The sequence below is a fragment of the Oryctolagus cuniculus genome, chromosome 7, assembly GCF_964237555.1.
Source record: "Oryctolagus cuniculus chromosome 7, mOryCun1.1, whole genome shotgun sequence".
Classification (NCBI taxonomy): domain Eukaryota; kingdom Metazoa; phylum Chordata; class Mammalia; order Lagomorpha; family Leporidae; genus Oryctolagus; species Oryctolagus cuniculus.
In genome coordinates this window covers 138,420,802-138,448,646 of record NC_091438.1, presented here as the reverse complement: position 1 = coordinate 138,448,646, position 27,845 = coordinate 138,420,802, and the positions used below count along the sequence as shown (strand labels likewise).

Sequence of the window (27,845 nt, the reverse complement as noted above, 5' to 3'; positions counted from 1 at the left end):
TCCATGTGGGAGACCTGGATAACATTCCCAGCTTCTGGTTTCTATCCTGGCTCCAGTCATTTGTGGGCATTTGGAGAGTGAACCAATAGATGGGATCTCTCTGTCTCTCTCTCTCTCTGTGCCTCTCAAATTTTTTCTAAAACTTAAAGGATAATGAAAGTTGTGCCTAGATTCTATGCAAATATTCTGCCATTTTATGTAAAAGACTTGGACTTCTGTGGGTTTTGGTCTCCTAAGGGGTCCTGGAACCAATTCCCCCTGGATACCAAGGGATCTCTAAAAATGAGAAAGCTATGATACCTTCTCAATGTGAAAAGAATTGGTCTTCTAGTTGGAGGAGACCAATAACAAATGCAAAAAGGTAAACAAGATAATTTCAGATGGTAACAAATGCAGTGATGGAAACAAAAGGGAGTAAAGGAACCTTCGGATGAGTGTCAGGGAAGACCAATCACCTGAGCTGAGTGCTGGATGCCAAGAAGGAGTCAGCTGGGTGAAGATTGGGGGAGGCTATCCAGGCACAAGGAAGTGCCAGTGTAAAGATCTGAGGCAGGAGTGAGCTCAGCTGGCATGCATGAAGCACGGCCCATGGTACCAAGTGATGTTGCAGGGGGCCAGGCAAGGTTGCAGAAGACCTGGGTCATCACTCCAGGGCCTCAGAGTTGCCCTTCCATGTGACACCTTTGGAGGAAGGAACATAACATGACCAGACTTACTGTTGTCTGAAGATCTACCCTTCTTGTGTGTGGAGGTGGTTTGTAGATGTGTGAGGGAGGGTGTTGGGAAGATGCTGCCACAGTCCCGGGGAGCCTGGTGGTGCTGGCGGCTGAACCAGGGCATTGCTGTGGAGAGGGAGGAAGCAGGACATTCTGTGTGTATTCTGAGAGGTGCCAACAGAGCGGCTGATGGTTTAGGGCACACAAGGACACCAAACCTGAATAGAGGTTTCTGGCTGGAGCGTATGGTTGGACAGTGGTGCCATTTGCTAACTGGGGAAGAAATGGGGAGAAATGGGCTTTTGGGGAGAAATCAATAGTTCTGTCTAGAGTCGATTAAACTCAAGCATCTTGTTCAGTTATCTTTTAATTAGTCTTAAATTTGGGTTCAGAGAATTGTGGCATGCCACTTACTGACTCATATTCAAGGATTACTTACTCATTCGTTCCTTGCGTTGCTGAAACTTTGCAGCCTCAGGATGGGGGCCTTGGATTTGCTGTCAACTCCATTGCCCTGACCTGCATGTAAGGATTCACTCAATGCACACTGACTGCCTTCTCAGTGCTGGGCCCTGTGCCGGGTCCCAAGGTTAGAGACAAGCAGGGCAAAAACCTTCCTCTCAAAGAGCTCCAGCCCATGCCGTGTGACAGATGCAGGTGCATCAGACAATGAAGACTTTCAATGAATATTTGTTGTGCACCTGCTATGTTCCAGGCGATATCTGAGAAACCCTCCATGGTGGTCAAGATAGGAACAGTCTCTGACCCTTGTGGGACATCAGTATCTTGGAGAAGGCAGAACACAGCACACTGTACATTGTGCTGTGGGTACATTGCTGTCAATGGGATCACAATGCTGAAACACAGCAAGGGGAGTTCCAAGGAGGGAGACACTTGCCTAAGTGCTGGTCTCAGGGCAAAGATTTCCAAGGTGCAGCCCTGGGGTCTCTGCAGGCACTCCCTGAAATCAGTGCACTCCCATCCTGGTTGGTCAGGTGAACCTGTGTGTGGGCCAGTGATGGCTGGGGCTTGAGGATGCCCTGGCCTCCCCTCCTCCATTCTTGGCACACGTCCTGTCAGTCCGCCTTCCTGGTGGCCTTTGCCTCTAGCCTACTGCTCATCTCTTCTCTGCCACTTTTATGACATCTCGTCTCATTGCATTTGGTTCCTTTCCTTCCAGGATGTCCTCCATCCTTTGCCAGCTTCATCTTCCTGAACCACATCAATGGCTCTGCTCAGGCATCTTTCATGGCTCCCCATGGTCCTCTGGCCCCTTGGCCTGGCCTCAAGGGTCTCTGTAGTGGTCACTTCTGTATCCCTCAATGCACGTCTTGCTGTTCTCCTGTACATGCTCTGTAAGCCAGGATGAACTCCTGGCAGGTGCCACTGCTCTGGTTTCTCCGCTACTGGGGATGCTTTTCTTGCTTATTGTTATCAAAATCCTATCAAGCCATCCTTTAAGACCTAGAACAAGTGTGTCATCCTCTGAATTTTTCACTGCTCATTCAATTCAAGAATTTTTTTTAACTTTTATTTAATGAATATAAATTTCCAAAGTACGATTTATGGATTACAATGGCTTGCCCCACATACCGTCCCTCCCACCCACTACCCTCCCCTTTCCCACTCCCTCTCCCCTTCCATTCACATCAAGATTCATTTTCGATTATCTCAATATACAGAAGATCAGCTTAGTATACATTAAGTAAGGATTTCAACAGTTTGCTCCCACACAGAAACATAAAGTGAAAAATAATAGATGATTTTTTTTAAATGATGATGAAATCAGATCAGACCTATTGTCATGTTTAATCCCAGTGAGAGTTAAGTTGGGAGTTGATAATTTTTTTTTTTTTTACAGAGGATCAGTTTAGTATACATTAAGTAAAGATTTCAACAGTTTGCACCCCCATAGAAACACAAAGTGAAATATATTGTTTGGGTACTCGTTATAGCATTAAATCTCAATACACAGCACATTAAGGACAGAGATCCTACATGAGGAGTAAGTGCACAGTGACTCCTGTTGTTGACTTTACCAATTGACACTCCTGTCTATGGCATCAGTAGTCTCCCTATGCTCCAGTCATGAGTTTCCAAGGCTATGGAAGCCCTCTGAGTTCTCCGATTCTTATCTTGTTTAGACAAGGTCATAGTCAAAGTGGAGGTTCTCTCCTCCCTTCAGAGAAAGGTACCTCCTTCTTTAAAGACCTGTTCTTTCCACTGGGATCTCACTTGCAGAGATCTTTTGCCAGAGTGTCTTGGCTTTCCATGCCTGAAATACTCTCATGGGCTTTTCAGCCAGATCCGAATGCCTTTAGGGCTGATTCTGAGGCCAGAGTGCTATTTAGGACATCTGCCATTCTATGAGTCTGCTGAGTATCTCACTTCCCATGTTGGATCACTCTCCCCTTTATTTATTCCATCGGTTAGTGTTAGCAGGTACTAGACTTGTTTATGTGCTCCCTTTGACTCTTAGTCCTTTCATTATGATCAATTGTGAACTGAAATTGATCACTTGGACTAGTGAGATGGCATTGGTACATGCCACCTTGATGGGATTGAATTGGAATCCCCTGGTATGTTTTTAACTCTACCATTTTTCTCTCCTTCTTCCACTTCCTCTTCTCTTAAAAATTATGTATTTATTTGAAAGGGAGAGAGAGGAGAGAAAGAGAGAGCACTTCCATTTGCTAGTTTACTCCCCAGACGTCCACAACAGGGCTAGGCCAGGCTAAAGCTGGGTGCTGGGAATTCAGCTTGGGTCTCCTGCAGGTGTGGAGGGGACCCCACTACTTGAGCTATCATCCTCTGCCTCCCCAGGTTTGCATTAGCAGGAAGCTGGAATTAGGAGTAGAGCTGGGACTCAAACCCAGGTGAACAGTGGTTTTGCAGCTAGACCAAACACCAGCCTCCATTTTCCTCTTTTTATTTTATTTTTTAATATTTATTTATTTGAGAGGCAGAGAGAGAGAAAGGTCTTTTTTTTTTTTTTTTTTTTTTTTTTTTTTTTTTTTTTTTTTTTTTTTTTACAGGCAGAGTGGACAGTGAGAGAGAGAGACAGAGAGAAAGGTCTTCCTTTTCCGTTGGTTCACCCCGCAATGGCTGCTGCGGCAGGCGTGCTGTGGCTGGCGCGCCATGCTTATCCGAAGCCAGGAGCCAGGTGCTTCTCCTGGTCTCCCATGCAGGTGCAGGGCCCAAGGACTTGGGCCATCCTCCACTGTCTTCCCGGGCCACAGCAGAGAGCCAGAGAGGAAGAGGAGCGACTGGGACAGAATCTGGCGCCCCAACCGGGACTAGAACCCAGGGTGCCGGTGCTGCAGGTGGAGGATTAGCCTATTGAGCCACAGTGCTGGCCGAGAAAGATCTTCCATCTGCTGGTTCACTCCCCAGGTGACGCCATAATGGCCGGAGCTGCGCCGATCCGAAGCCAGGAGCTTCTTCCAGGTCTCCCACGTGGGTGATGGAGCCTAAGGACTTGGGCCATCTTCTACTGCCTTATCAGGCCATAGCAGAGAGCTGGATTGGAAGTGGAGCAGCCAGGACTCAAACTGGTGCCCATATGGGATGCCGGCACTGCAGGCGGTGGCTTTACCCACTAAGCCACAGTGCCAGCCCCCCTCTTTTTAATTTAAATAAACAATTACATCCTGCCACCCTAAGGTTTTTAAGGTTGTTCAGATAACATAAAACAAGGAAACAAGTCGATTCGAATCCCACCACAAGTCGATTCAAATCCTTCCTAACTGTAACTAAGTTCCTCCCAAGTTCCTCCAATTTTCTGTGCCCTAATTTCCTCGTCTGCAAAATGAGAAGTTACAGCAACTATCCTAAAAAAAAAAAAAAAAAAAAAAAGTGGAGGCTAATGAAACAACGCATGCTCACTCTCGCAGCACCTGCAATGAGTTAAGGAATCTGTGCTTATCACTGTCGTCCTCATCACCATCATCCGTGTTGCGGTTTTCAAGGGTAAAATGACAGGACAGGCAGGGCATGGGGACAGGAGACTTGCATGCCAGAGGACATGCATTCTGAGCAGACATCTGTCTCCATCCACTCCACCCCCCACCCCACAAACCCTGTTTCCCATCTCCTTGAGGTTTTGAAGCAATACTGCTCCTGGAGATGCCCAACCAGGTGCAGAAATCCCTGTGGGTGCTTGGCAGCCATCCCTTGCCTGTCAGCAGGGGCACCCAGAACGTGGAAGGGAGACACCCCCTTCCCTACCATGTCCCTGTGATGGTCCCTCCAGGGAGCAGGCGTCAGCTGGGTCAAGGACTGGAGGATCTGGGCGTAGATGAGGGATTCAGTGAACTGGGGAATGAGTCAGGTTAAGGAAAAATACTCTGCTCACGACTACGTTTTGCTTTGAGATTCTTGGCAGCCATGGCAAAAAGGGACAAGATCAGGGTTGGTTTTCCAAACTCATCCCATAAGAGAAAGCAGAAGACAACAGAGACATATTTCCCCAGTTCTGAGCAATGCATGGTACAGGAGTTTATGTGAGGGCAATGGGATGGGAGTCAGTTTACAACCAGTCCTTGTAGCATTGGTCAGTGGGGAGTCCAACTGGATCTGATAGTGCAGTGCTGGGGTGGCGTTTCTGATGCGAGGATGGTCAGCAGGCACATAACCTCCTCCTCCCTGACTTGAGCGGGGGCTGGGTAAGGGCAGGAGCTGGGCCTTACTCAGCTTTGTCTCCCCAGTGCCCAGACAAGTTCCTGGCACTCGGTGACTGCCAGGTGATTGAATGAAGGAGGAAGTGAAAGACAGATGAGCCGTAAAAGTGCCAGCTCAAGGAAGGCAAGGCCCAGGGGTGGCTGAGATCCAAGCATGGAGTCACAGTCCTCAGGAAGCCTTGGAGGACATGGAGACAGGCTATGAATACGTCAAGACGTTGCAGGCTATATTCTCCTGCAGAGAGAGGTGCAAATGCTTTTTGGAGCACCTTGTATGTGCCAGGCCCTGTCTTTTTTTCCTTTGCTTTTTTTTTTATTGTAGAAAGCTTTTATTTAATAAATATAAATTTCATAGGTATAACTTTTGGATTTTAGCAGTTCTTCCTCCCATACCTGCCCTCCCACCCCCAAACTGTCCCACCTTCTACTCCCTCTCCTATCCCGTTCTTCATTAAGATTCATTTTTAATTATCTTCATATACAGATCAACTCTATACTAAGTAAAGATTTCAACAGTTTGCACCCACTCAGACACACAAAGTATAAAGTACAGTTTGAAGACTAGTTTTACTGTTAATTCTCATAGTACAACACATTAAGGACAGAGGTCCTACATGGGGAGCAAGTGCACAGTGACTCCTATTGTTGATTTAACAATTGACACTCTTATTTATGATGTCAGTGATCACCCGAGGCTCTTGTCATGACCTGCCAAGGCTATGGAAGCCTTTTGAGTCCACAAACTCTGACATTATTTAGACAGGGCCATAATCAAAGTGGAAGTTCTCTCGTCCCTTCAGAGAAAGGTACCTCCTTTGATAGGCCTTGTCTTTTAATTTTGTGTTTTATTTCATTATCTCAGCAACTCTTCCCAGTAGACGGCCAATATTGCTCCCATTGTATAGATGAGGTTGGTGAGGCAGCTTGACCAGAATCATCTGGCTCAAAGGGAGCAGAGCGAGGATGAGAGTCCCAGGGGGCTTTGCCACCTGAGCTCCGCCTGGACACCAGAAGCCCTCAGCAGAGCCCTTTGGTGTCTGCTTGGCACCAGGAACCACGCGCTGTGAAGGAAGATGAGCCCTGATTAACATGCCGCTTCCCGTGTCCCCCTTTGTAATTTAATTTTATGGTTTCGGGAGCTGTGTCGCAGGTTGTGGGAGCCTGCAGAGATGGGCCACCAGTGGTTTGGTTTAATCCCCTTTTTAATATCTTTGTTGCAACGTTCTTTCCAATTCAGCTCCCAAGTCACATTAAAAAAATACCTCTTCCTTAGGGTAAGCCTTCCCTTATTAAACAGATTCAAATGAAAAGTTTTAGAGATAATTTGAACAATAAGAATCACTCGGTAGCTTCCAGCCGAAGCTCCCTTTATTGCTGTATTTATTCCCCAGTATTTCCTGTCTCATTCCCCAGCTCACTGAATCCCTCATCTACGCCCAGATCCTCCAGTCCTTGACCCAGCTGACGCCTGCTCCCTGGAGGGACCGTCACAGGGACATGGTAGGGACGCGGGTGTTTCCCTTCCATGTTCTGGGGTGCCCTGCTGAAGGCAAGGGATGGCTGCCAAGCACCCACAGGGATTTCCATACCTGGGTGGGTGTCTCCAAGGGCAGTATTGCTTCAAAACCACAAGGAGATGGGAAACAGGGTCAGGGGGAGGGAATAGAGATAGATGCCTGCTTAAAATGCAGATACTTGGGCTCCATCCGAGACCAGCTAAATTATCGTTTCTCCCAGGATGCCCAGGATCTGCGCGTGCAACAAGCGCACAGGGACTCAAGAGTCTGCATTGCATGCTCTCTGATACTCTGAGGGTCAAAGACCCCTGAACCTGAGGTTTCAAGTGCAAGTTGGGGCATGGCTTTGAGAGGGAGATGTCTGAAAGGAGTGTGGGAGGAAGGAGGGCGACCCACTCTCACTGAGTTCTCGGAGTGTAAGTCACGGGCAGTTCACAACATTGCAGCTACCGTGTGTGAATTCCTTTGCTAGGAAAGGAGGTGAACATGAAGTCCAGGTGTGGCGCTCGGGGAGCGGAGAGCTTGCACTGTGTTGCCTGCTTTCACCCTGGCTGGGCATCACCATCCCAGCCTCACTTTGCAGGTGGAGGGACCCAGGTCTCAGCCACCTGCCTGACTTTACACCTCTAGTGAGCAGGGCTCTGGGCTGTGAATGGGGCCAGTGGGACCTCAAAGCCTGGGCCGAGCGTGGCTCTCCTGCCCTCACTGCCTCTGGGTCAGAGCTGCTAACATTTGCATAGCGCTTTGTACAATTTACCCAGCGCTTTCGCATTCATCATCTTGCTTAATCCTCACTGCAACGGGGGAGTGCGGGAGGGCTGGGAGTGGGGCGTCGAGAGCTTTCCCGATGCCCTCTGATCACCCCCAGCCCCAGCCAGGGAGGTCCCAGGGGACGGAGCTCTGCAGGTTCCCAGAAACCTTTGGGACCCAAGCGCACAGGCCGTGGGGTGGCAACTGAGTTTCCAGCTTTTCTCATCTGTCCCCGCCAGCCCCAAACAGACGGTGGGGCTCTACCTTCCTTCCCTGGTTTCATTCCTTATTGCTGGTTGTCCAGGAAAGAAGGCTGTGGTGGTGGTGGTGGTGTGTGTGTGTGTGTGTGTGTGTGTGCGCATGGGTAAGAGTGTGCATAGGTGTGTACATGTAGGTGCATGTGTGCTGTGTGTGCATGGTCATGTGAGTATGCACTGGTGTATACATGTGTGTGCATGTGAATTGCGTGTGCATAGGTGTGTGAGTGTGCATTGGTGTATAAATGTGTGCATGTGGGTTGAATGTGCATAGGTGTTTGAGTGTGAGTGATAGCTGTGGTGTATGTATGGCTGTGGTGTGTGTGCATACATGTGAGTGTACATGCATGATTGTGGAGTGTGTGCATGTGCACATGTATGTAGCACATGCAAGCATTATTGTGGTTGGTGTGTGTCTGCAGTATGTGTGGAATACTTCAAAATGTGGAAAAGTGGAATTTAAAAGTGTGAATTTAGGGGTCAATGCTGTGGCGCAGCAGGTTAAAGCCCCAGCCTGAAGCACCGGCATCCCATATGGGTGCTGATTCTAGTCCCAGCTGCTCCTCTTCTGATCCAGCTCTCTGTTATGGCCTGGGAAAGCAATAGAAGATAGCCCAAGTCCTTGGGCCCCTGCACCCACGTGGGAGACTCTGAAGAAGCTCCTGGCTTCAGATAGGCTCAGCTCTGGCCATTGAGGCCATCTGGGGAGTGAACAAGCACATGGAAGACACCTCTCTCTGTGTCTACCTCTCTCTGTAACTCTGTCTTTCAAATAAATAAAAATAAATCTTTTTTAAAAAAAGTGTGAGTTTATTTGAGTGCAAACAGTTTTTTAAATCTGTGCATTTCCTACAAATTATGGAAAAATGTTTTTGCACTAAAATAAACTCATACTTTTAATTCTCTATTTGCACAGCCTTGTGGAAGTCCCTGTGTGCATGCACATGTGTGTATATGCGCATGATTGTATAAGGGAGAGAGGCCCTGGGCAGCTCATTGAACTCCAGGTCTGGAGGAGAGGAGATGTGAAGACACGGGCAGCTCTGATGGGGGCACCGCCTGCCTTCCCTCCACACTGGGCAAGGCCATCCCATGCATACTGAGGATGCTGAGCCCCTACCCCCCATGCAGGAGTGTGCACAGGTGTATACATGTGTGTGCATGTGGGCTGTGTATGCATGGGTGAGTATGCACAGGTGTATACATGTGTGTGCATGTGGGCTATGTGTGCACAGCAGTGTCCAGGAGCCAGAGTAGCCAGGAAGACGCTGGGCTGGACTCCTTTGAGGAGGGTCTCTTCCTTGTCTGCAGCCCTGGTGCCCCCTCCCCCACAAGCTGCCAAGGCTCCTGCCTGTCTCCTGAGTTCTGCCTTCTGCTGCCTCTTCCTTCTGGGCCCTGAGAGACCTCCGCTCTCCTTGCCCCTGGGTCTCAGGGAAGGGAAGGGAATGCAGGTGGTCATCCATCAGGAAGGACTCCTGCTCTTCTGTGAGCAAAGCCCTGCGCTTTCTCCCTCTTCTGCTTTGGTCAGCAGTAGGGGTTTGGGAACCACGTGGAGCTGGAATCTGATCCTCTTCCAACACTTCCTCTCTTGAGTGAACTTTTACAAACCTTTACCCCTCCTGAGCCCCTTTCCCCTTTCTTCTCCTTCTTCTTCCTCCTTACCTTCCCCTCCCCTCCCCTTCCTCCTCTTCGTCCTCCTCCTCCTCTTTCTTCTTCTTCTTCCTCCTCCTCATCCTTCTTCAAGATATATTTATTTTAAAGGCAAAGTTACACACAGAGATACCTTCTATGTACTGTCCACTCCCCAAATGGCCACAACAGCTGGGTCTGGGCCAGGCTGAAGCCAGGATCCTGGAACTCAATCTGGGTTTCCCACACAGGTGGCAGTACTTGGGCCATCTTCTGCTGCCTTCTGAGGTTCATTATCAGAGAACTGGATCAGAAGTAGAGCAACTGAGCCTTGAACTGGTGCCCATATGGGATGCCAGTGTCTCAGACAGCAGCTTAGCCTGCTGTGCGATAGCACCAGCCCCATCTGAATTGGGAATGAGGACACTATCTATCTCTCATGGTTGCTGTGGGGACAGCTGGCAAGTATAATACTAGCCACCTACTAGGCTCATTCTAGACAATGGTTCAGGCCTTAGGCCTGTGCTGTCTCTCCTCTTCCTGCTTCCTGGGAACAAACTCTCCTCACCCAAGGGACCCAGTGCTGGACACTTCCTTGCTAAACTCTCTCCTATGCTCCTCTGTGCCTTTATGCTAACATCCAGCACCTCCAAGGCCTGGAAGATCCTGACTCTCCCCTTTATTTCTGATTTTATGTCCTCATCCAGTTGAGCATTATTCCCACCAGTGTACTCAGCTCTTGTCCGTCTGGTGATCTTTGCACATGCTGGACCTTGCATCTGGAAAGCCCTTCCTTGCATTAGCTACCTGGCTAAACACCTATTCTCTTTTAAACCTTTCTTGCTGTCCTGTGTTAGGTGTTTATCCCTAGATCCCTGGTGTTCTCACACCTAGCCTTCATTTTTGAGTTCCAGAGCAATGTAGCCTGGTGCTTAAGACAGTGCCATCGTAATTATGCATGCTTGGGAAAAATTACCTCATTTCTCTGTCCCTTGGCTTTGTCATTTTTAAAAACTGGGGTATTTGTATATATTTGTGTCTGTTACCTTTAAATGCAACAAACTACCCTAAAGCTTAGTGACTCAAAGCAACTATTTACTGAGCTCCTATGTCTACAGTTTAGCAATTTTGGCTGAGTTCAGCTGGGTGGTTCTTCTGGCATGGGTGGGGCTTGGTGGAGCTTGGCTCCTGCTCACTCTGACACATGCCATTGTTATCTGGGTCTGGCCAATTGCGGATGGAGGTGCCTTGGGGATGTGGAGTTGTGATGTGCTATCCTGCAGCAGGCTAGCCTAGCCTAGTTCACCTGGAAGTTACCTGGTCCCAATGGGGGTTGAGTTGTCATGCCCAAGCACTTCCAAATTTCTGCTTCTTACTGAATCCAGATGAGAGGGAGTTATCCAAGGGTGTGGATTCAGGAAAGTGTGATGAAATGGGGGCCGTTGCAAGAGCCAGTCTACCCTAACATGTCACTGGGGTTGTAGTGGGAATTAAAATGGAAAGTGTTTGGCATAGTGCCTGGCCTGCCAGTTAGCCAGCGATATGTGCCAGCTTCTCCGATTGTTTTGTGAAATAGGACTTGGGGCTTAGACAGATTAGGCCACTTGCTGAAGGTCTGACCTCTGATAAATGGTGGGGATTTGAATCTGGTGTCTGCCTGCTTGTCTCAACTACTTGGCTGTGCTGCTCCATCCACGCACACACGCAGGCTGAATCGCACTCTGAGTTTGGAGGTCGGCCTTCGGATGGACAGCAGTTGGAGCCCAGTTGGAGCCCAGTTGTACGACTTGCTGCCTTCTTGGCTCAGCCTGGCAGCCAGGGAGCCGGCCCTGGGCACGGTGTTTGCTGTCAGCCTGAAGCACCATAGCTGGGAGGAAATATTTGTTTTGGTGTCCTCCTCTAGCACCAACAATTTTCTGCTTGCATTTTTCTGTTGTTTGGCTCGGATGAATAGCAGTTTTCGTCTTTGCTCTGGGTTATGGTGTACACAGAGCTGCTGTTGGGAGCTAACAACATGCTTGCTTAGTCATTATTCTGGGAAGGGGTGCCAGCCACTCAATAGCCTTGATTTTTACACGACTGCATGCTCTGCAAATGTGGAAATCACGCGTAGCGGCCGAGGGTAGAGACACCGTCAGGCACCTGTCATTTCTGGGAGAGGGCGAGGCACAGGCAGCCCTTGAAGCCGCAGCCCGGCTTCTAACTGCCTCCCCTGCCAGCCTCCTGGAGGTTGCATTACCTTCCCAAGTGATTCACAGAGACTGAGTCTGGGGTGGATTTTATGGTTTTTCTCAACCCACAGGAGAAAGCAAACAACATGGGAGAGGTGCCAGGACTGGCAAAAATTCTCAGGGGGAAAAAATTAAGGTAGATTCCAGGAAATGCAGAGGAGTGCAGCTGGACATTGAACCCAGCACAGTCGTGGTGTGTGTGAAATATCTGTCTGGGAGCCCCATGGTGATGGCTTGGAGTCAGGGCAGGATCCCCCTGGGTGGAATCTGCCACGGGGCTACCTTAAGGCCCTGGCCAAGCAGGGTGGTTACTGTTCATTGTGGTTCTGAGAGCTCCCGGGATGCCGGGCTGGAGGTGCCATGTGAGAGGGAAGGCAGGACAATGGAACCAAAGCCAGACAGGCTGCGACCCAAGGGAGGAGCTGGGCCGTCCTTGGCCTGGGGGAGGAACAGGAGTGTGCACCCTGGAATTCAAGAGCTCTGAGAGACTGAATAGGGTAAAGGCAGGGGGAGCATGCTTATTCATTCATTCACTCAACAAACACTTATGGAGCTGGGGTTCTAGGCTCGGAGGCCTCTATGTGGTGAACAAGGGAGTCCCTTCCCTGGAGCCGAGACTGACGCTGTATGGTAGTGACACGTCCTAGGAACAGCCAGATGGATGGAGAGCAGGTGCCTGGTAAGAGGAAAAAGGACTTGGTTTTTAAAGGGAAAGAAAGGCCACTGTGGGAAATGACTCCTGAGCCCACCTGGATGATGAGGGCACAAGCAAGGGACCCCCTGTGGGGAGAAAGCATTCTGTAGGAAATGCAAAGGCCCTGGGTCTGGAATGAACTTGGCATTCCTAGGAATAGATGCAGGGCCACAGTGGCTGAAAGAAGAGGGAGCCGGGGCCAATCTGTGTGGTTCTGGCCGCATTGCAAAGGAGCTTGGATTTTACTCTGTGTGTAATGAGAATCCACGCGAGGGTTTTAAGCAAGGAACGGTTTGATCTGAGTTCTGAGAAAGTGCTACCTGCCTGGCGTGCAGTCTGCAGACCAAATAAACACAAGCAAATCTTGTTTGCTCAGGGGTGGAGGGGACAGGGTGGGAAAGGTGCCGGATCAGAGACTCCTGGCTACACGGGACTTCAGATTGCATCGAGGGGCCTGATAAAGGCACTTGTGGAGGAGAGGAGATGAGATGATAGCAACTGGATGGATTTGTTCCCCCCAAGTGTTGATCCGGGATTACTGTCAGGCTGGGGGGAGGGTCTCTGGCAGTGTCCCCAAGACTCTGCCCTGGACTCTCCTCCCTTCACCACTTCTTTCCGTACGTTGGCGGAAGACACAGAAGACACGCTCATCAGACATGCGGCTGGCACAGAGCTGTCAGGGACAGCTAATGCCACGGATGACAGGCTCAAGATTCACGGTGATGATCCTGCACAGGCGGGAGTGACGGGAGGAGACCAGCAAGATCCCTGATTGCATTCAGTCTGGGGAACAAAGCCCAGCTCCGGAGCCAGGGGAGCCTCGCTGGCTCACCAAGCCCCAGCTGGGGTGGGCAGGGGACAGTGCAGGCCGCCGGCTCAGCCACATCCCCACAGGGGCCTCCTCCTCTTCTCCGTGACGAGGTTCTTAGCTCTTCAGGGTCCCTCTTGCCATCTGTCGGGTGGGGCCTGTATTGCTGTTGACAAGGGTTGTGTGTGGGAGCCTGGCTTTCCATCCAGCCCATGGTGGATTCGTGGCACATGACAACACTTTGAGACAGCTCTCAGGGGCAGATGGAGGGCTCATAGCCAGGGGAGGGGACACAGTAGCATCCTTTCTGTGCTTGCCAGCATTCCAAGGTCCCCATTGGCCCCTGCTGTATTTCCAGAGGAGAATGACCAGGAGTACTAGGGAAGCTGCATCTGCCAAGAGCCACCGTGAATCTGGAGTAGAGAGAAGGAGGGGTCGCACCTGGGAGGGACATGAGTGTTTGTGCCTCTGCTCCCACAAAGGCTGCAGGGTGGGAATGGCAACAGTTGCTCCCCATTGCTCCAGATGTCAACAGCAAAGCTTGAGAGAGGAAGCAGTGCAGAGAACATATTTTGGTGTGCCATAACCAAAACCTAGCCACTGGCCGCCATGGGGCAATCATGATGTCGTGCACCTGTTGCATGGTCTTGCATCATTGCTGACCATAACCTGTGACCACCACATAATGATCAGGACACCATGCATGTGTCTCCATCATTGCTGAGTTCTGACCACTGATCACATTGGGATCTCAATGCCATGCACCTGTCCCATAGGCTTGCATCGTAACAGATCACTCTGGGATTGTGATGGGGTTGCTAGGCACCAGTTTGTGGTCAGCATTTTGCACAATTTATCTCCTAACAGCCGCAGTCTGACCTTGAAGGGTAGGTGTTATCCCACTTGACAGATGGGAATTGCAAGGCTTAGCAGGCAGCCAGCGAGGGGCAGTCCAGAGACTCGTGCTCTGGTTGCCTGCTCTTTCCTGTCCACCAGTCAGCCTCCTGGGGTGCTAGGGGTGGGGGTGGGGTAGGAGTGTTCAGAAGAGATCTTCTCTGGGCTGTATTTTTGGCCCAGGGACCTCAGGGTGCTGTGGGTCTTTTGGAAACTGTCGTGAGTGATCCTCGGAGCTGGTGCTTTGCAGGATTCAATGATGAGCTGTGTGTGTGTGTGTATGATTATTAAGAAACAAAGCAGAAGTGAAATACAGACAAGAACAGAGTGAGCAGTGTGTGATGACCGCAGGAAACATCCCCCCCGGCTTTAGCAATGGCTAACACGTCTGTTATCTTATGCCCTCCTTCCCTTCCCCTGACACAGGGTTCACTTTAAAGAGAATCCCTGTGTAATTTTATTTGTAAATACTTCAGTCTGTGTCTCTCAGGGATAAGGACTCTTTCTTTGTTGTTGTTTAGGTATAGCCACAATACCACTATCCTAATTTTAAACATTGTCATAACCCTAGTGAACCTTTCTTATTCAGAACCACTCTCGGTACACAGCTCGCTCTGCAAGGGGTTAGAGGGCAGGGAGGGGAGGCAAAAACTTGTCCTGCTGGCCTCTGATTCCTGGGACTTGCTCCTTGGTGGTAGGTGGTGGAGAGGAAGAGGAGGCAGATCTGAAACTTGGGGCCAGAGATTGGCAACCTCTTTATTCTGCTTGTTCCCAGAGGGGCCTATTTATAGCCCTAAGTCTAGACACAGGAGGGAGGTGAGAAGACAGGAATGGGTGGGAGAGCAGGGAAGAAGGAGAGGAGAGGACTGGAGGAAAAGGGACGTCCTGAGAAGGAGCTGGCCTGGGCTCCCACATAGCTGGCGGATATGCACAGCCAGCTTTCATCCAAGGCAGCTGCGCGTTCAGGATCACCTTACAGGGAGGGCCCAGAGACCCAGGGCTGATGGGAGTAGATTCACACCAGGTGCATCTGGGGGGAGTCTGCTTATTCCTGGTGTCACTCCCAGCATCTCATTACATGCAGGACTGGTGTTCAGCTGGTGCTCTTGTTGTGGCTGTTAGAGTACCGACAAACCCCCGTGTCTTTGGCACACATCTCTCTCCCGAGCTCCCCCAGTACCCTGGCCACCCAGCTGCTGCCCCAGGACCTCTGGGCCTCAGGAGGACCCAGCTGCTAATGTGTTCATGCCCGGCACAGCTGGAAGTTCTGGGTTGTGGTGCACAGGGCGGCCTGCTAGGGATATGTGTGTGGTGATGTGTGAGTTATGTACCTCTTATTCCTCTATGTGTGTGTGTGTGTGTGTGTGCATCAAAGACATGTGTGTAGATGTCCATGTGCACATGCATGTGTGTGCATACCCAAAGAATAATATGGGGAAGGCCTGGTCCCTGCTGCGGCGTTAGCTGGCTGCGGCATGTCAGTGTGTCCCCAGAGTGGGCGCTGGGTCTCCCGACTGGAAAAGACCAAGCTTTGGCAGCTGAGCTCTGCTCATGGGGCTCTGTTCTTCCCCCTCAGTCCCTCTATACTGGTTTCTCCTTCTGAGCTGCCAGGAGCAGGGTGCTGGGCAGTTTCCAGAATGCTCGAGGTGTAGGCCACCTTGTCTGGCCCTCACAGGAGCTCACCAAGGACAGGAAGCAGAGGGTGCTAAGCTGGGTGGCCTGGTTCCCCTGGGAGCACCAGGAGGAAGTCCCCCCTCCTACCCCTTGCCGGGAATGCTGGTAGGTAGGCGGGGCCATCAGCCGGCCCAGGATCACCACTGGAGAAAGCCAGCTTAGCGTCCATAGAACCATCAGATCCCAGCAAGCATGTGCCAGCCAGCCAGGGTCTAGCTGGGTGTGTAGGCTCTGAGGTTCAGCAGAGGCCAGTGTTTGAGCACAGGGGGATCCCTCTGAGGTGGTGCAGGGATCAGCTAACTGTGGGTGCCACCATCAAATGAGGCCCAGCCCAGAGGCTGTGACCTGGTCAGGTGCCATTCCAGGCAGGTCGACACAGATGTACATGGGCCCCCAGTGCAGGGTCCAGGGGTCTGGCCAGGCTAACAGGCTGTGAACAAGAATAGCTGGCACTGGTACTACCCTAAGACTCCATGCCAGACACTGCCTGACAGTGCTTGGAATCTCTGTGATGTCACTATTAATCAGACAAAGAGGCCAGTGCACCCAGATGCTGATCAGCTTGCCCAGGGTCGCATGGAGGGAAAATGACAGTCAGGGTGAGCTTGGGCCACCCACTGCACCACTCTGCAGTGAGGGGACAGGACCTGCACAGTGCTTCTCTGGACCCCACACTTAGAGCTGTTGCCCCCCCCCCCTTTGTCCCTCTGCTGCTGGGCAGAACTCCCCTGTGAATCATGTCTCTGGTCTTTTGTTGGCTCAGGTCTTAGGCACCATGAATGGGAGAGAGGGGCTGAACTTCAGCTCCATGCTCTTGGTACTGCATCCCTTAGGGTCATGTAGAACCTTCTTGGGGATCCACTGCATGTCTGTTTTTGCTCTTTATTTCTCTTCTCTTTCTTCTAAAGATTTATTTATCTATTTGAAAGGCAGAGTGATAGAGAGAGACAGAGACAGAGACCTTCCATCCACTGGTTTACTCTCCAAATGGCTGCAATGTCCAAGGCTGGGCCAGGCTGAAGCCAGGAGCCTGGAACTTCATCCAGCTCTTCCACGTGGGTGCAGGGGCCCAAGCACTTGGGCCATCATCCACTGCTTTCCCAGGTGCATTAGCAAGAAACTGGATCGGAGGTGGAGTAGCCTGGACTTGAAACTGTACTTCCATATGGGATGCCGGAGTTGTAAGCAGTGACAACCTTTTCTCTCTCAAGAAAGCATTAGTTCTCTCCCTGGGTCCTGCACAGCCGCAGTTGGTGAGCTGGCACTAACCCCGGCTGTCTCTCTGACCTCTTTGCAGAACTCTGGAGATCAGCAGTGGCAAAGATGAGATCTCCCTGTTGGTGGAGCAGGAGTTCCTGAGCCTCACCAAAGAGCACCTCATCCTGGTCAAAGAGAACTCGGGGAAACCAGAGGCCCCAGGTAGCTCCCCCGAGGAGGCCAGGGACCAGCCAGCTCCCTGCACATCTGCACCTCCTCCAGTGGCAGGTGGCTCTGAGCAGCCAGGAGTCTCTGTCACTGCTGGAGATGAGCTTCTGGAGCAGAAGGTGGCTGGGTCTGCCATCGGCAGCCGGCAGGACTGCGATTCTGCTGTGTCTACGGTCACCGGCATCCTGCGTGCCGCCAAGGGCAAGAGTGCCACGGGCATGGAGAACGGGGGTCACAGCCCAGGCGCCTGCAACTCAGAAATCAGCAAGCTGCTGGCCCAGTTCCCGCTGAAGTCCACGGAGACGTCCAAGGCCCCCGACAACAAGATGGTCCTGGAGGAGACCAGGGTCATCAAGGACTTCCTGCAGAACAGCATGTTCAGCAGCTCTGGACCCAGTGAGCCCCCGGGGCTGGGTCCCTTCCTGCTGCTGCCACCTGCACCTCCTCTCACAGCCCCCGGCAAGCTCCCCGAGCTCCCTGCTCAGAAGAGGCAGCTCCCTGTGTTTGCCAAGATCTGCTCCAAGCCTGAGCCTGACTCCGAAGGGCACCCTTTGCTGCAGGGTGAGTGGGGCTGGGGCTCTGTGCAGTGGCGGGAGGGGGCCTCTGTGGAGGAAAGAGAGCTTTTCTGGGGAGCCAGTTGTTACTACAGCACGCACAAGAAGCCTCCTTGTGCAAAACAGGGCAAAGCAGCCTCTGGTGGGCACAGCCTCCAGGGGCAGCCCTGCCCTGCTGATGCCCCTGGGCAGAGCACAGCATGTGCAAGCAAACCCAGAGGCCCTAGTCCCAGCATGCTTTAAGAAAAGAGATAGGTTCCAGGAGTAACTGGCGCATGTTTTTAGTTTTATTTCTAAAATTTTATTTTCTTTGTATTCAGAAGAGAGAAAGAGAAGCTTCCAGTTGCTGGTCCCCTCTCCCAAACGCCCACAACATCTGGGGCTGGGCAATGCTGAAGCCAGGAGCCTGGAACTCAGTGTGGGTGTCCCACATGAGTGACAGGGACCGTAGTGCCTGTGTCATCCCCTGCTCCCTCCCAGGGTGGGCATTAGGAGAAGCTGGATCACAAGTGGAGGAGCCAGGAGTCCAGTGCTGGAACTCCAGATGGGATTGGGCTTCCCAAGTGCTGTCCTAATAGCCTGCCGCCGGTGCCATGTATCAACACCTGCAGGGATCCAGGCACATGGAAGGAAGTGCTTAGGAAGGAGTTTGACTGGCAGCTTCAGGGATGTGGCTTCCAAAGGAGGTGCCTCTTCTGGCCACAAGGCCTGATCCTCCTTGGGCAGTGAGCAGATGTGCACATTTCCCCAGGGGACAGTTGAGGCTGTTGGCCCTGGGTTTGTTCCCTGGGCTCTAGGGGTTCACAAAAGAGCACTCCCATTAGCTAATGGGGGATTTCCTTCCCAAGGAAACCCAGCCACCTCCTAAATTACCCCCACCTCCTCTCCAGTGATTTGGCCTTTTTTCCCCCCTGATCTAGCTGCTCAGACCGATTGCAGTGGCATTTATGCACAGTCAGCAGTCACTTGGAGAGCAGGTCATACTCATGTCACCCAGAGGGGAAAAGGACCCCAGGCTGTGAGGAACAGGGGTGGACCACTGCGGGTGGGGGGTATCAAGAGGGCCTGAACCCATCTCCCTGAGAAAACAGGAGCAAGGTCCCCCATGAGAACACTGTGTGTTGTGTGGCATTGTGGACAAGCCAGGGAATCGAGCTGTGGCCAGAGAGCTAGAATCTGGGTGTTGGACAGGTTGGAGCAGCCCGAGGGCTTTGGGACCATGGAATGGGCTTGTGAGAGGATTGAGTCCTGCCCAGGAAACCTCCCTGTTAGATAGGGGTGCTAGGCCCCAACCACTAGTACCACTGTGTGTGTGTGTGTGTGTGTGTGTACAGATGCATGAGCCAAGAGGTTCTAAAGAGAGCTTTGCAGATATGAATGTGTGTGTGTCAGAGAAAATGCAGCTGTGGTGCAGCTGAGTGCGTCTCTGTACATTCTTGTGCATGTGTGGCAGGTGTGTGCTTGCACACGTGTCAGTGCAGACAAAGGAATGGCAGGCAGGAAAGTGTGGGCCTGGCTCTTGGAGGAAGGAGCTCTGTAGATGTTTCAGGCAACTGTAGGTGTGCGCGCGAGGCTGCAGGTACTGAGGTCTCTGGGGAGAGGGATATTATTAGTGAGTGCTGGTATTTCCGCATGCTGGCTGGGGGCTAAACTCGGCAACCAGATGAACTCTTGGAAGAGACTCTAGGGATGTGTTTTTGCTAAAAATGTTGCTTTCTCCTAAATCGGCTCAGGCTAGCACAGCTCTTTCCTGTGCTAGGATGGTGTTAGGAGGGCAGGCCCAGTCCCATCGTGGCCACTGAGCCTGCAGTGCTGGGGTCAAAGAGCTGGGAGGATGGGGTACACTCCTAATGGGCAGCTGAGGCACAGGTCTTCAGATGGGGCCACTCCCAGAGGGAGCCCAGAGGCCTGCAGTATGTCCAGCATGGGGACAGTCATCCAGCAGGTGACCGGGTCTCCTAGCCAAGCTCCAGGGAGAACTTTTGAGATCCCAGGCCCAGAGGAGGAGTGGATGGGGCCGGGTGGGTGCACAAAGCTCTCTTCCCTGCTTCAACCAGGACAATGCCTTAAAAAAGGAAAGGAACAAACCAACTGCATATATGGAGTTCTTTCTGCCAATAGATTTCCTCCCCATGCTTAATCACAAGCAAGAGTCCCTTAACAAGTTCCTGGAAAAGTGGAGTTAAAACATATGCTTGTTTTGGTGGGGAAAAAAATGGAAACCCATGCATTTGTTGTTGGTAATACACCTTTTCCAGGAAAATTTTGGCACTCAGGTGAGTGAGAGCCACTGCTGTGGAGGACCCCATGGTGGTGCAGACACTGTCCTTGTTCTGGGGTGACTGCCGGGCCAAAGCTGGCAATGGCTGGGCCCCCACCCCACATCCCAGCCGTCTCTGTTGAATCCCCACAGCTCTGAGTTTGCAGCCTCTGGCCCAGTTCCCACGCCTGTCTTGCCTTCCTCCCAGACATCCCAGCATGTCTTGCCTTGCTGAAACCCCACCTCGTTTTGGAACACAAAGCCCCATTCAGACAAAGAGCAGTCTCAGCCATCTTCTTCTCCCATTGTGTCCCCTGTCACCTCCTGGGTCCCACCTGCCTTGTCCCAGAGCTATTTCTGAGCATGTCTCTCTCGCCTTCCATGTGATGAGCTACTGCAGGGCAGAATGGCTCTGACTCATCACTGTGTCCCCAGTGCTCAGGGCAGGGTCTGGAGCTGACAAGCCAGCTGAATCACCTGTGAGCCACAGACAGAAGTAGAGGCGTGATATGGTGCCAAACTGTGGGGTCCAGGCTGTGTTCCGTGGAAATGCGAGACCACCCTTAGCTCTCAGTTGCACGCTCCTTCAAGGAAGACTGTGTCCAAGTCATCTTCCTGGCACTATGGATGGCTGGAAGGAAGAAAGGAGGGAGTTAGGAGAGGAGAAAAGAAGGGAAGGAAGTCGAAATGTGGAAGGAAGGAAAGGAAGAGGGAGAGAGGAGCAGAGAAAAGAAAAGTAGTTGAAGAAAGGAATAATGTAAGAAAGGATGAGTGAATGGATGAAAGGGGAAAGGGAAACTAACAATGGATGGATAGAAGGGTGGATGGATGGATGGATACATGGGTGGATGGGTGGATGGAGAGACACATGGGTGGATGGGTGAATGGGTACATGGGTGGATGGGTGGATGGAGAGACACATGGGTGGATGGGTGAATGGATACATGGGTGGATGGATGGATGGAGAGACACATGGGTGGATGGGTGAATGGATGTGTGGATGGGTGGAGAGACACATGGGTGGATGGGTGAATGGATGTGTGGGTGAATGGGTGGGTAGATGGATTAATGGATGGGTGGATGGCTGAGTGATGGATGTGTGCATGGAAGCATATATGGGTGGATGGGTGTGTGAGTTAATGGATGCGTGAGTAGATGGATGGAGGGAGAGAAAGAAGGAAGGATGGGTGGATAAATAGGTAGATGCTTGAGGTAGGAAGACTAGACTGGACAGTGGTCAGGGGAGTGCCGAGGGACAGACTGGGGCTGTATGTATCTGAGAGTGTCCTCTTGAGTGGTCTGGGCCTCAGATGTGTGCTGTGGGGGATCCGTCATGCAGCCACAGGATGGTGCCTTCCCTGACTCTGACTTAATTTCCCTCCTACTGTAGAACAAAACCCTAGCAACAAAGACTCAACCAAGTGTCAAGACAGCCTCTTTGTTAGCCAGTGGCCCCAGAGTCGGAAGGATACCTGTGGTGAGGAGGGTTGCAACGACCCAGTGGGCACCCCGTCCATGGCCCTGCCGCCCAAGAAGCCTGCATGGCCAGCCGAGAAGAATCTGCTGTATGAGTTCCTCGGAGCCACCAAAAACCCAAGTGGGCAGTTGAAGCTTCGCAACAAAGTGGATGTGGATGGGCTGGAGCTGAAATGTAAGCTGGCCTACGGTGGGGCTGCAGAGGAAGGAAGGGATTCCAGACACCCTGCTTAGGCTCTGGAGAGTGGTTGGGTCACCAAGAGGCTATGCTATCCATGGGCAAGTCACTGCTCTTCATATCCTTATCAGAAACGTGACCACTAGCAGGAGTGGGAACCTGTTTACTGCCAAGAGCCATTTCGATATGTATAACATCATTTGTGGGCCATAAAAAGTATCAACTTAAAAACTAACCTGTTGTAGATTTGTTGAATGTTGAGTTCCGACTGTGGTTGCCTTGGCAGAGCCAGATCTTATACAGCCCCTGGGCTGCCTGTTCCCTACCCCAGCGACCAGATGACTATAGTTGGCTTTCAGGGGTCACATGAACATTAGTAGTGATGAATTTTAAATATAGCCCCAACTCAACATAGACCATACACTCTCAAATTGCCCAAGATGAAAAAAACCCATGCTTTATATTATTTCTATGTAATCAGATTATTCATATCTCTCCTTCTTCCTAGCCTTTGTCCAACTATTTCAGTCAAATTTCCCTTCCCAAAAGTGATGCCAAGACTGGGGAAACCAAAGATCCTTTTCTGATCCGATCAGCCTGCAGAATAGCTTTTAGAGAGGGAGAATTCTGGATTCACATCCTGAAACAACTCAACCTTATCCCATTCATCTAGACTGACTTTGAGTCACTCTGCCCTAAATTAGTGTCTTAAAATATTTTAAAAATTATTCCCCTATGGATAACAACGTGTGCAAGATTCTCAGTTTTACAAAGTATATGTCCCATGGAGGGGCTGCTTTCATGATGCGATAAGAATGAATTCCAATGGCGTAGCAGTTGTTTATAAAATGCTGGCTTTTTCTGAAGCTTTTGAAAGGATTTGGTTTTGTAAGTGAAACATAGCTCTAGAAATGACATCCATTTTATTCCCTTGCTAAACTTTCTCCTTCACTAATGAATGATGGAAACTCCAATCTAGACCTTCCGGGATTTCTCTCTCTTCCAAATGCGTAAGGCATGACCCAGGGGAGTCTTCCTAGAGTTGGAAACTCAGCAGGGCTTTGAAGAGCCCTCTCCAGGCTTCACAGGCCTGGCCCTGGGGCCGTCCTGGTGCTGCAGGCCTCTGCCTCCACCACTGACATGCTCTCCCCTTCCTGTGACTTACAGTGAACCCACCTGTCACGGCTGCCGACAAGAACAACATCAAGTACACAGGGAACGTTTTCAACCCACGCTTCGCCACAGCCTTGACCTCAGCCACCCTGAACCAGCCACTCTGGCTCAACCTGAACTACCCACCTCCACCAGTGTTCCCCAATCACTCTACCTTCTCACAGTACCAGGTGAGTGGGCAGGCCGTGACACTCGCTGTGGCCATCCACAGTGGCTCTGGCTATGCCAGGGGCGGGGGAGTGGGTGGGTAGGGCTTGCTGGGACCCTGTTTCACAAAGAGCCCTTGGACTTCCCTTAAAGGCCATCCCTCCAATCGTGAGACTCCATGGGGTCTACAGCAGGGCACTATCAACTTGTCAACTTATTAGTTATATTTGCTTTTTATGGCTGCATCAGACCTACCGCTTGGTAAACACACACGCACACGCACACACACACACACATACACACAGAGTTCTTTTCCACTGCCTGGAATCTGCTTCACTGTGCCATTTGTTCCAGAGGTGCTTTGCTGGTCGTGGCTGGGTAAGTGCTTGGGTCCCCAGGGTAAGATGGTGTCATAGTCCTGTCCATCAGCTTCTGTGACTTTCTTTAAAGTTAGGTAAGGGGCAGCCTGGATTATTTGGGACAGTCTGGGTCTTTGGCCAGAGAATAGTGATTAAAGCCATCCCCTTTCACTCTCACATGCTCTGGTTTGGATGACAAACTATTTGACCACATGCAAGCTGTCTGAACTTTGTACCAGCTGAGGTGGCTTGGCACACACTCTCGATCTTGGGCTCATAGCAAGAAGAGAATTAGTGGCCAGACACACAGAGGTGGTGAAACACTTGTAGCAGCATTGGAAATTCTACTCACAGAACTCATTTATGCAGGGAAAATGTAGTTTCTTTATTTTGTCCATTTAACTTAATATCCCTTAAGAGCTGCCGCCCACTTGGTAGAAGGAGGGAAAAATCAAATAAACGTCCACTCTGGTTTCAACCTTTGTCCAATCCAATAACTTAAGCAGTCCCTTTAGGTAGTGCTCCGTGTTTTTTTTTCAGGAAAGCTGCTCAGCATCTAAGATTTCTCAACCTTCTGTCCCATCCCCCTTCCCCAGCCTGGCTGCTTGCCCAATGCATCCAGGACCTTAGTTTGTATGTCCACGGTCCATGACCTTGGCCATCTGCAGCCCCAGTCTGGTCCGGCAAAGCCTGGAAAGGGCAAGGGGAGAAGGAAATACACCTGCAGCTGCCTGCCTTCCTCTGGGTCCCATCTGAACCCCTCCCCGAGCCCGGTGTCATTTCCTCTTCCTCTGTCACAGAGCAGATGAGCCTATGGCTTCCATGTGCTAGGCAGAAGGGGACCGTCTACTCCATCATGATGCTCGGAGCTGGTCTACCAGGCTTAGCCATGGAATATTCAAGAATTTAGCAAAGCCTCTCTCTCTCTCTCTCTCTCTCTCTCTCTCTATCTCTATCTCTATCTCTCTCCTTCTCTTCCCTCCCTTCCAAGCCTTTCATTTATTTGTTTGCTGAAGGAAACAAGTGCCCACTTTTGCCCTTGGGAAAAGCCTCAGGCCCACCATGGGAAGGAGAGGTTGTAGATAAAAGCAATCTCAGGGGAAACTAAGTATCCGTTTCATGTTGCTAATGCAGTCTGCCCACACAGGTCTGGGGACTAAATAGCACTCGGGTTCCGGTCCTTAGTGCAGCGACTCCTTCACTCTTGCCACTTCTCCCCTTGCATCCTGGGGCTTGTTCACTCCCTGGTCACTCACTCCCCTACTCCCTGACCTGCTCATTCCTCTTTCTTCATTTCCTCATTCATTTCACTGATTCTGAAAGCCTTCCTTCCGCAGTCCCTATGGGCCGGCTGTGGGGCTAGGGGAGAGGATGCAGAGAGGGCTATGAGGCTCAGAGTCTAACCCAAGTTCGGGGCTCCACCGCAGAGCAGCCGGGCCCCTCTGCTTCCACTAGACAGACAATCCCATAATTTTATTTAGTGTAAACGAATTCGCTCTAAAATGCACTCCCAGAGCTCACCACGTAAAGCTAATTTGCCACGGTTTGCTTTATTAAGTGGGGTAGTGTCTCTTTGTTATGTTAATTTCATTGCACTTGACTTTTTGAATGCCTGAGATTTCCTCTGTCTTCAGAGATGCTGGCGTTCATAGGGCAGGGCCAGTTCCCCTGAGGTTCCCCCATTTCCGGGCGAGGTGGTGGAAGGGCCTTTTGGGGCTGAGCAGGCCCAGCTGAAGTCATGAGAGAAGGAGGTGACCCTTCCAGGTGGGGACAAAAGGCAGCATCATTTACCTCCTCCCAGCTTCTCACGGTCTCGTCATGCTTATCTAGCTGCGAGACAGCTGCTCAGGGCCTGAAATAATAGCAAGAAGGCAGGTTTGGAAATCAGTAACCTTGAGATTCAAGGTTCTGCTGCATCTAAGCTCTGTGGCCTTGGACAAGCTGGTTGGCCACTCTGAGTCCGGGTTTCCCTGCTTGTGAAATGGGTTCATCATCATCATCATCACGGCAGTAACAGCAGCACCAGCACAGCACGGATATGGGTGCACGGAGTCCTGGAGTCCGCGGCTGGCGAAGGGCGCTGCAAATCTCACGTGTGATGCAGATGTTGGCTTTTATTATTATGCAGCCCTGGTCGTCCAAGGGAATGGGGTCAGGAGCTCTGCAGGCCCTGAGAGGACAGAGAGGGGAAACGGGGACTGGCTTATCCTGGTCTCTCCCCTGCTTGGCACTGGGAGTAGACATGAGGTCCCAGATCCAATTTACCCAGAGCTCGGCAGTGGAGGGACTCGGAGGCGTGGGAGACAGGGTCCCCGACCCCGAGCAGCTTCAGAGGTTCCTGGGCCACTTGGCATAAAGGAACTCTGCTCCCAATTAAGGAGGGGGGAGGTGGATGGGGAAAGGCCTTGACCTCAAGCAAAGAAGGAGTGTTTATTTACCCTCACTTGTGATTTTACGAAATTGCAATTCTAACAACCAGTGATGTCCTTAAAGTCACATGGCCTGGCTTGTACTGATGAATGTGGCGCCATCTCCTCAAACCCCGCCCCAGGGTGGAACCAAGCCAGGGCAGCTGCATGGATCCCAAGGTGGCCTAGTGCGGGCAGGGTGGGGATGGTGGAGGCCTGCTGTTCGCATCCTCGGGTCTGAAGAAGTTGGTGGTGTTAACTCCTGCCGAGGCTGAAAGGGGAAGGGGGTGGGGAATGGAGGAGGTGCATTTAATAAACAGCTTAGTGGCCCTGGAGCTCCCTGAGGGCTGGCCATGGGCAAGGCTGCCCTGCTTCTCTGACTTTTCTGTCCAAGATCAGGCCAAGGCTGTGTTTGCAGGGAGCACATTGTGGTCAGAATGGTGAGTCAGGCTGCCTTGGGCTACAGGGCTGGGAGCTGGTGTCAGGTGGAAGTGGGAGGTGCCCAGGTGTAGGATGCCCTGAGGCCCCATGCATGGGAACAGAGAGCAGGGAGGAGCACTTGGGAGATGTGCACTCCTAGGGGCCTGGAAAGTGGGGCAGCAGGATTTCTGGGAGATTTTCCCACACCTCGGGGTTCCAGAGCCTTTTACGAGGAGCTTGTGGGCCGTGAGGACATCAAGAGCATGGCATTAGCCATTAACTCTTTGAGAATTGGCACAAGCTATGCCCAGAGTGGAGGCCGGTTTGGGGCCTCTGGGCTGATGTCCTTGGCTGAGAGGAGCTTTGGCTTTGACATTTGACCTTTACCTAGGGGGTAGCTCTGGATTGGCAGCTGGGGGCATAGTCAGAGGCTGGAGGGGCCCCTGCATATGTGTGTGTGTATGTGTGTGTGTGTGTGTGATGTGTCTCTGCGTGGACACATGGACACCTCCAGTGTGGCCCCACAGAGAGCTGTGGACAACATTTCCATTCTCCATTTGGCTGAGTTGCCAGAGAGCCATTGCAAAGGGGGAGGCGTGAGAGATGAGCCGCAGCCCTGGCCACTGCAGACTCTGAACATGTGCTGGACACCGGTGAACGCTTTAGATAATTAACTCACTCATCTTCATACCAACACTCGTGTTCCACTGAGAGACACAGGCGCGTGCGTGTGCAGCAGACATTCAAACTCACATATCTGAATTCCCAGTAGCACACGGGTACATAGCCCATGGATGCCGATGCAAACACACGTGCAGATGTACTCAAGTATACATGGGTGCAAACCCCCCAACACACACAGATACTTCAAGTTCAAGGGCAGGACTGGGGTTCAGGGAAAGACCTTTGGAAAAGATGTGTGGACAGTGACAAAGACAGCACAGTTTCCCTCACAAGCTTTGCAGGCGTGAGCACACATTCAGGGGGAGCCCAGAGAGCTGGAGTCCCTGTCCCAAGGCCACAGGGCCAGTGAGGGGCAGATCTAGGATTCAAGCAGCAGTCAGATTCTTGGAGCTTTCATCTTAAACGCTCACCAAAAAGACTGTGAAGTCTGCTAACCATGGGCTTCCCGGGAGGCATGCATTCTGCTTGCCCTGGCCTGCTCCCACGCGGCCCAAGCTCGGCCCTGCCTGGAGACCCAGGCGTGGGAGCCTCAGGCTGAGCTGAGCGGCTGCTGCTGCAGCTGCTGGGAGGCCTTGTCCAGCAACGCCCACCCTCTTCCTCTCTCCACAGGGCCTGTACCCGCAGCGGGCTGCGAGGATGCCGTACCAGCAGGCTGTGCACCCCCAGCTGGGCTGTTACTCCCGGCCGGTGAGTAGCCCACCCACCCCTCGCCCCCGCCCCAACTCCACCGAGGTCTCTGGGTCTGAGGCCATCAGCTCCTGTGGTGCTGCCCTGCTGGTGACCTGCTATGCTTTCTGGCTTGCTGTTGTCTCCGGGGGACACACACACATCCCGATAAGAGGGTAGAAACAAACCAGTGTCCCCATGCGACAATAGCCACTGGCACTTAGCGGAGCCCTACCTGGGTGCCAG

The 27,845-nt window shown here is 51.7% G+C and overlaps 1 protein-coding gene across 1 annotated transcript in view; it reads left to right on the top strand.

The window, feature by feature from the left end:
- Positions 1-27,845, top strand: part of C7H1orf94 (chromosome 7 C1orf94 homolog) — a 43,695-nt gene that overhangs the window by 5,307 nt on the left and 10,543 nt on the right. Inside the window, exons 2-5 of the mRNA XM_002720699.5 lie at positions 17,147-17,835; positions 21,479-21,739; positions 22,910-23,085; positions 27,543-27,620. Coding sequence (XP_002720745.1) covers positions 17,147-17,835; positions 21,479-21,739; positions 22,910-23,085; positions 27,543-27,620 — 1,204 coding nt within the window. The remainder of the gene's footprint in view (positions 1-17,146; positions 17,836-21,478; positions 21,740-22,909; positions 23,086-27,542; positions 27,621-27,845) is intronic.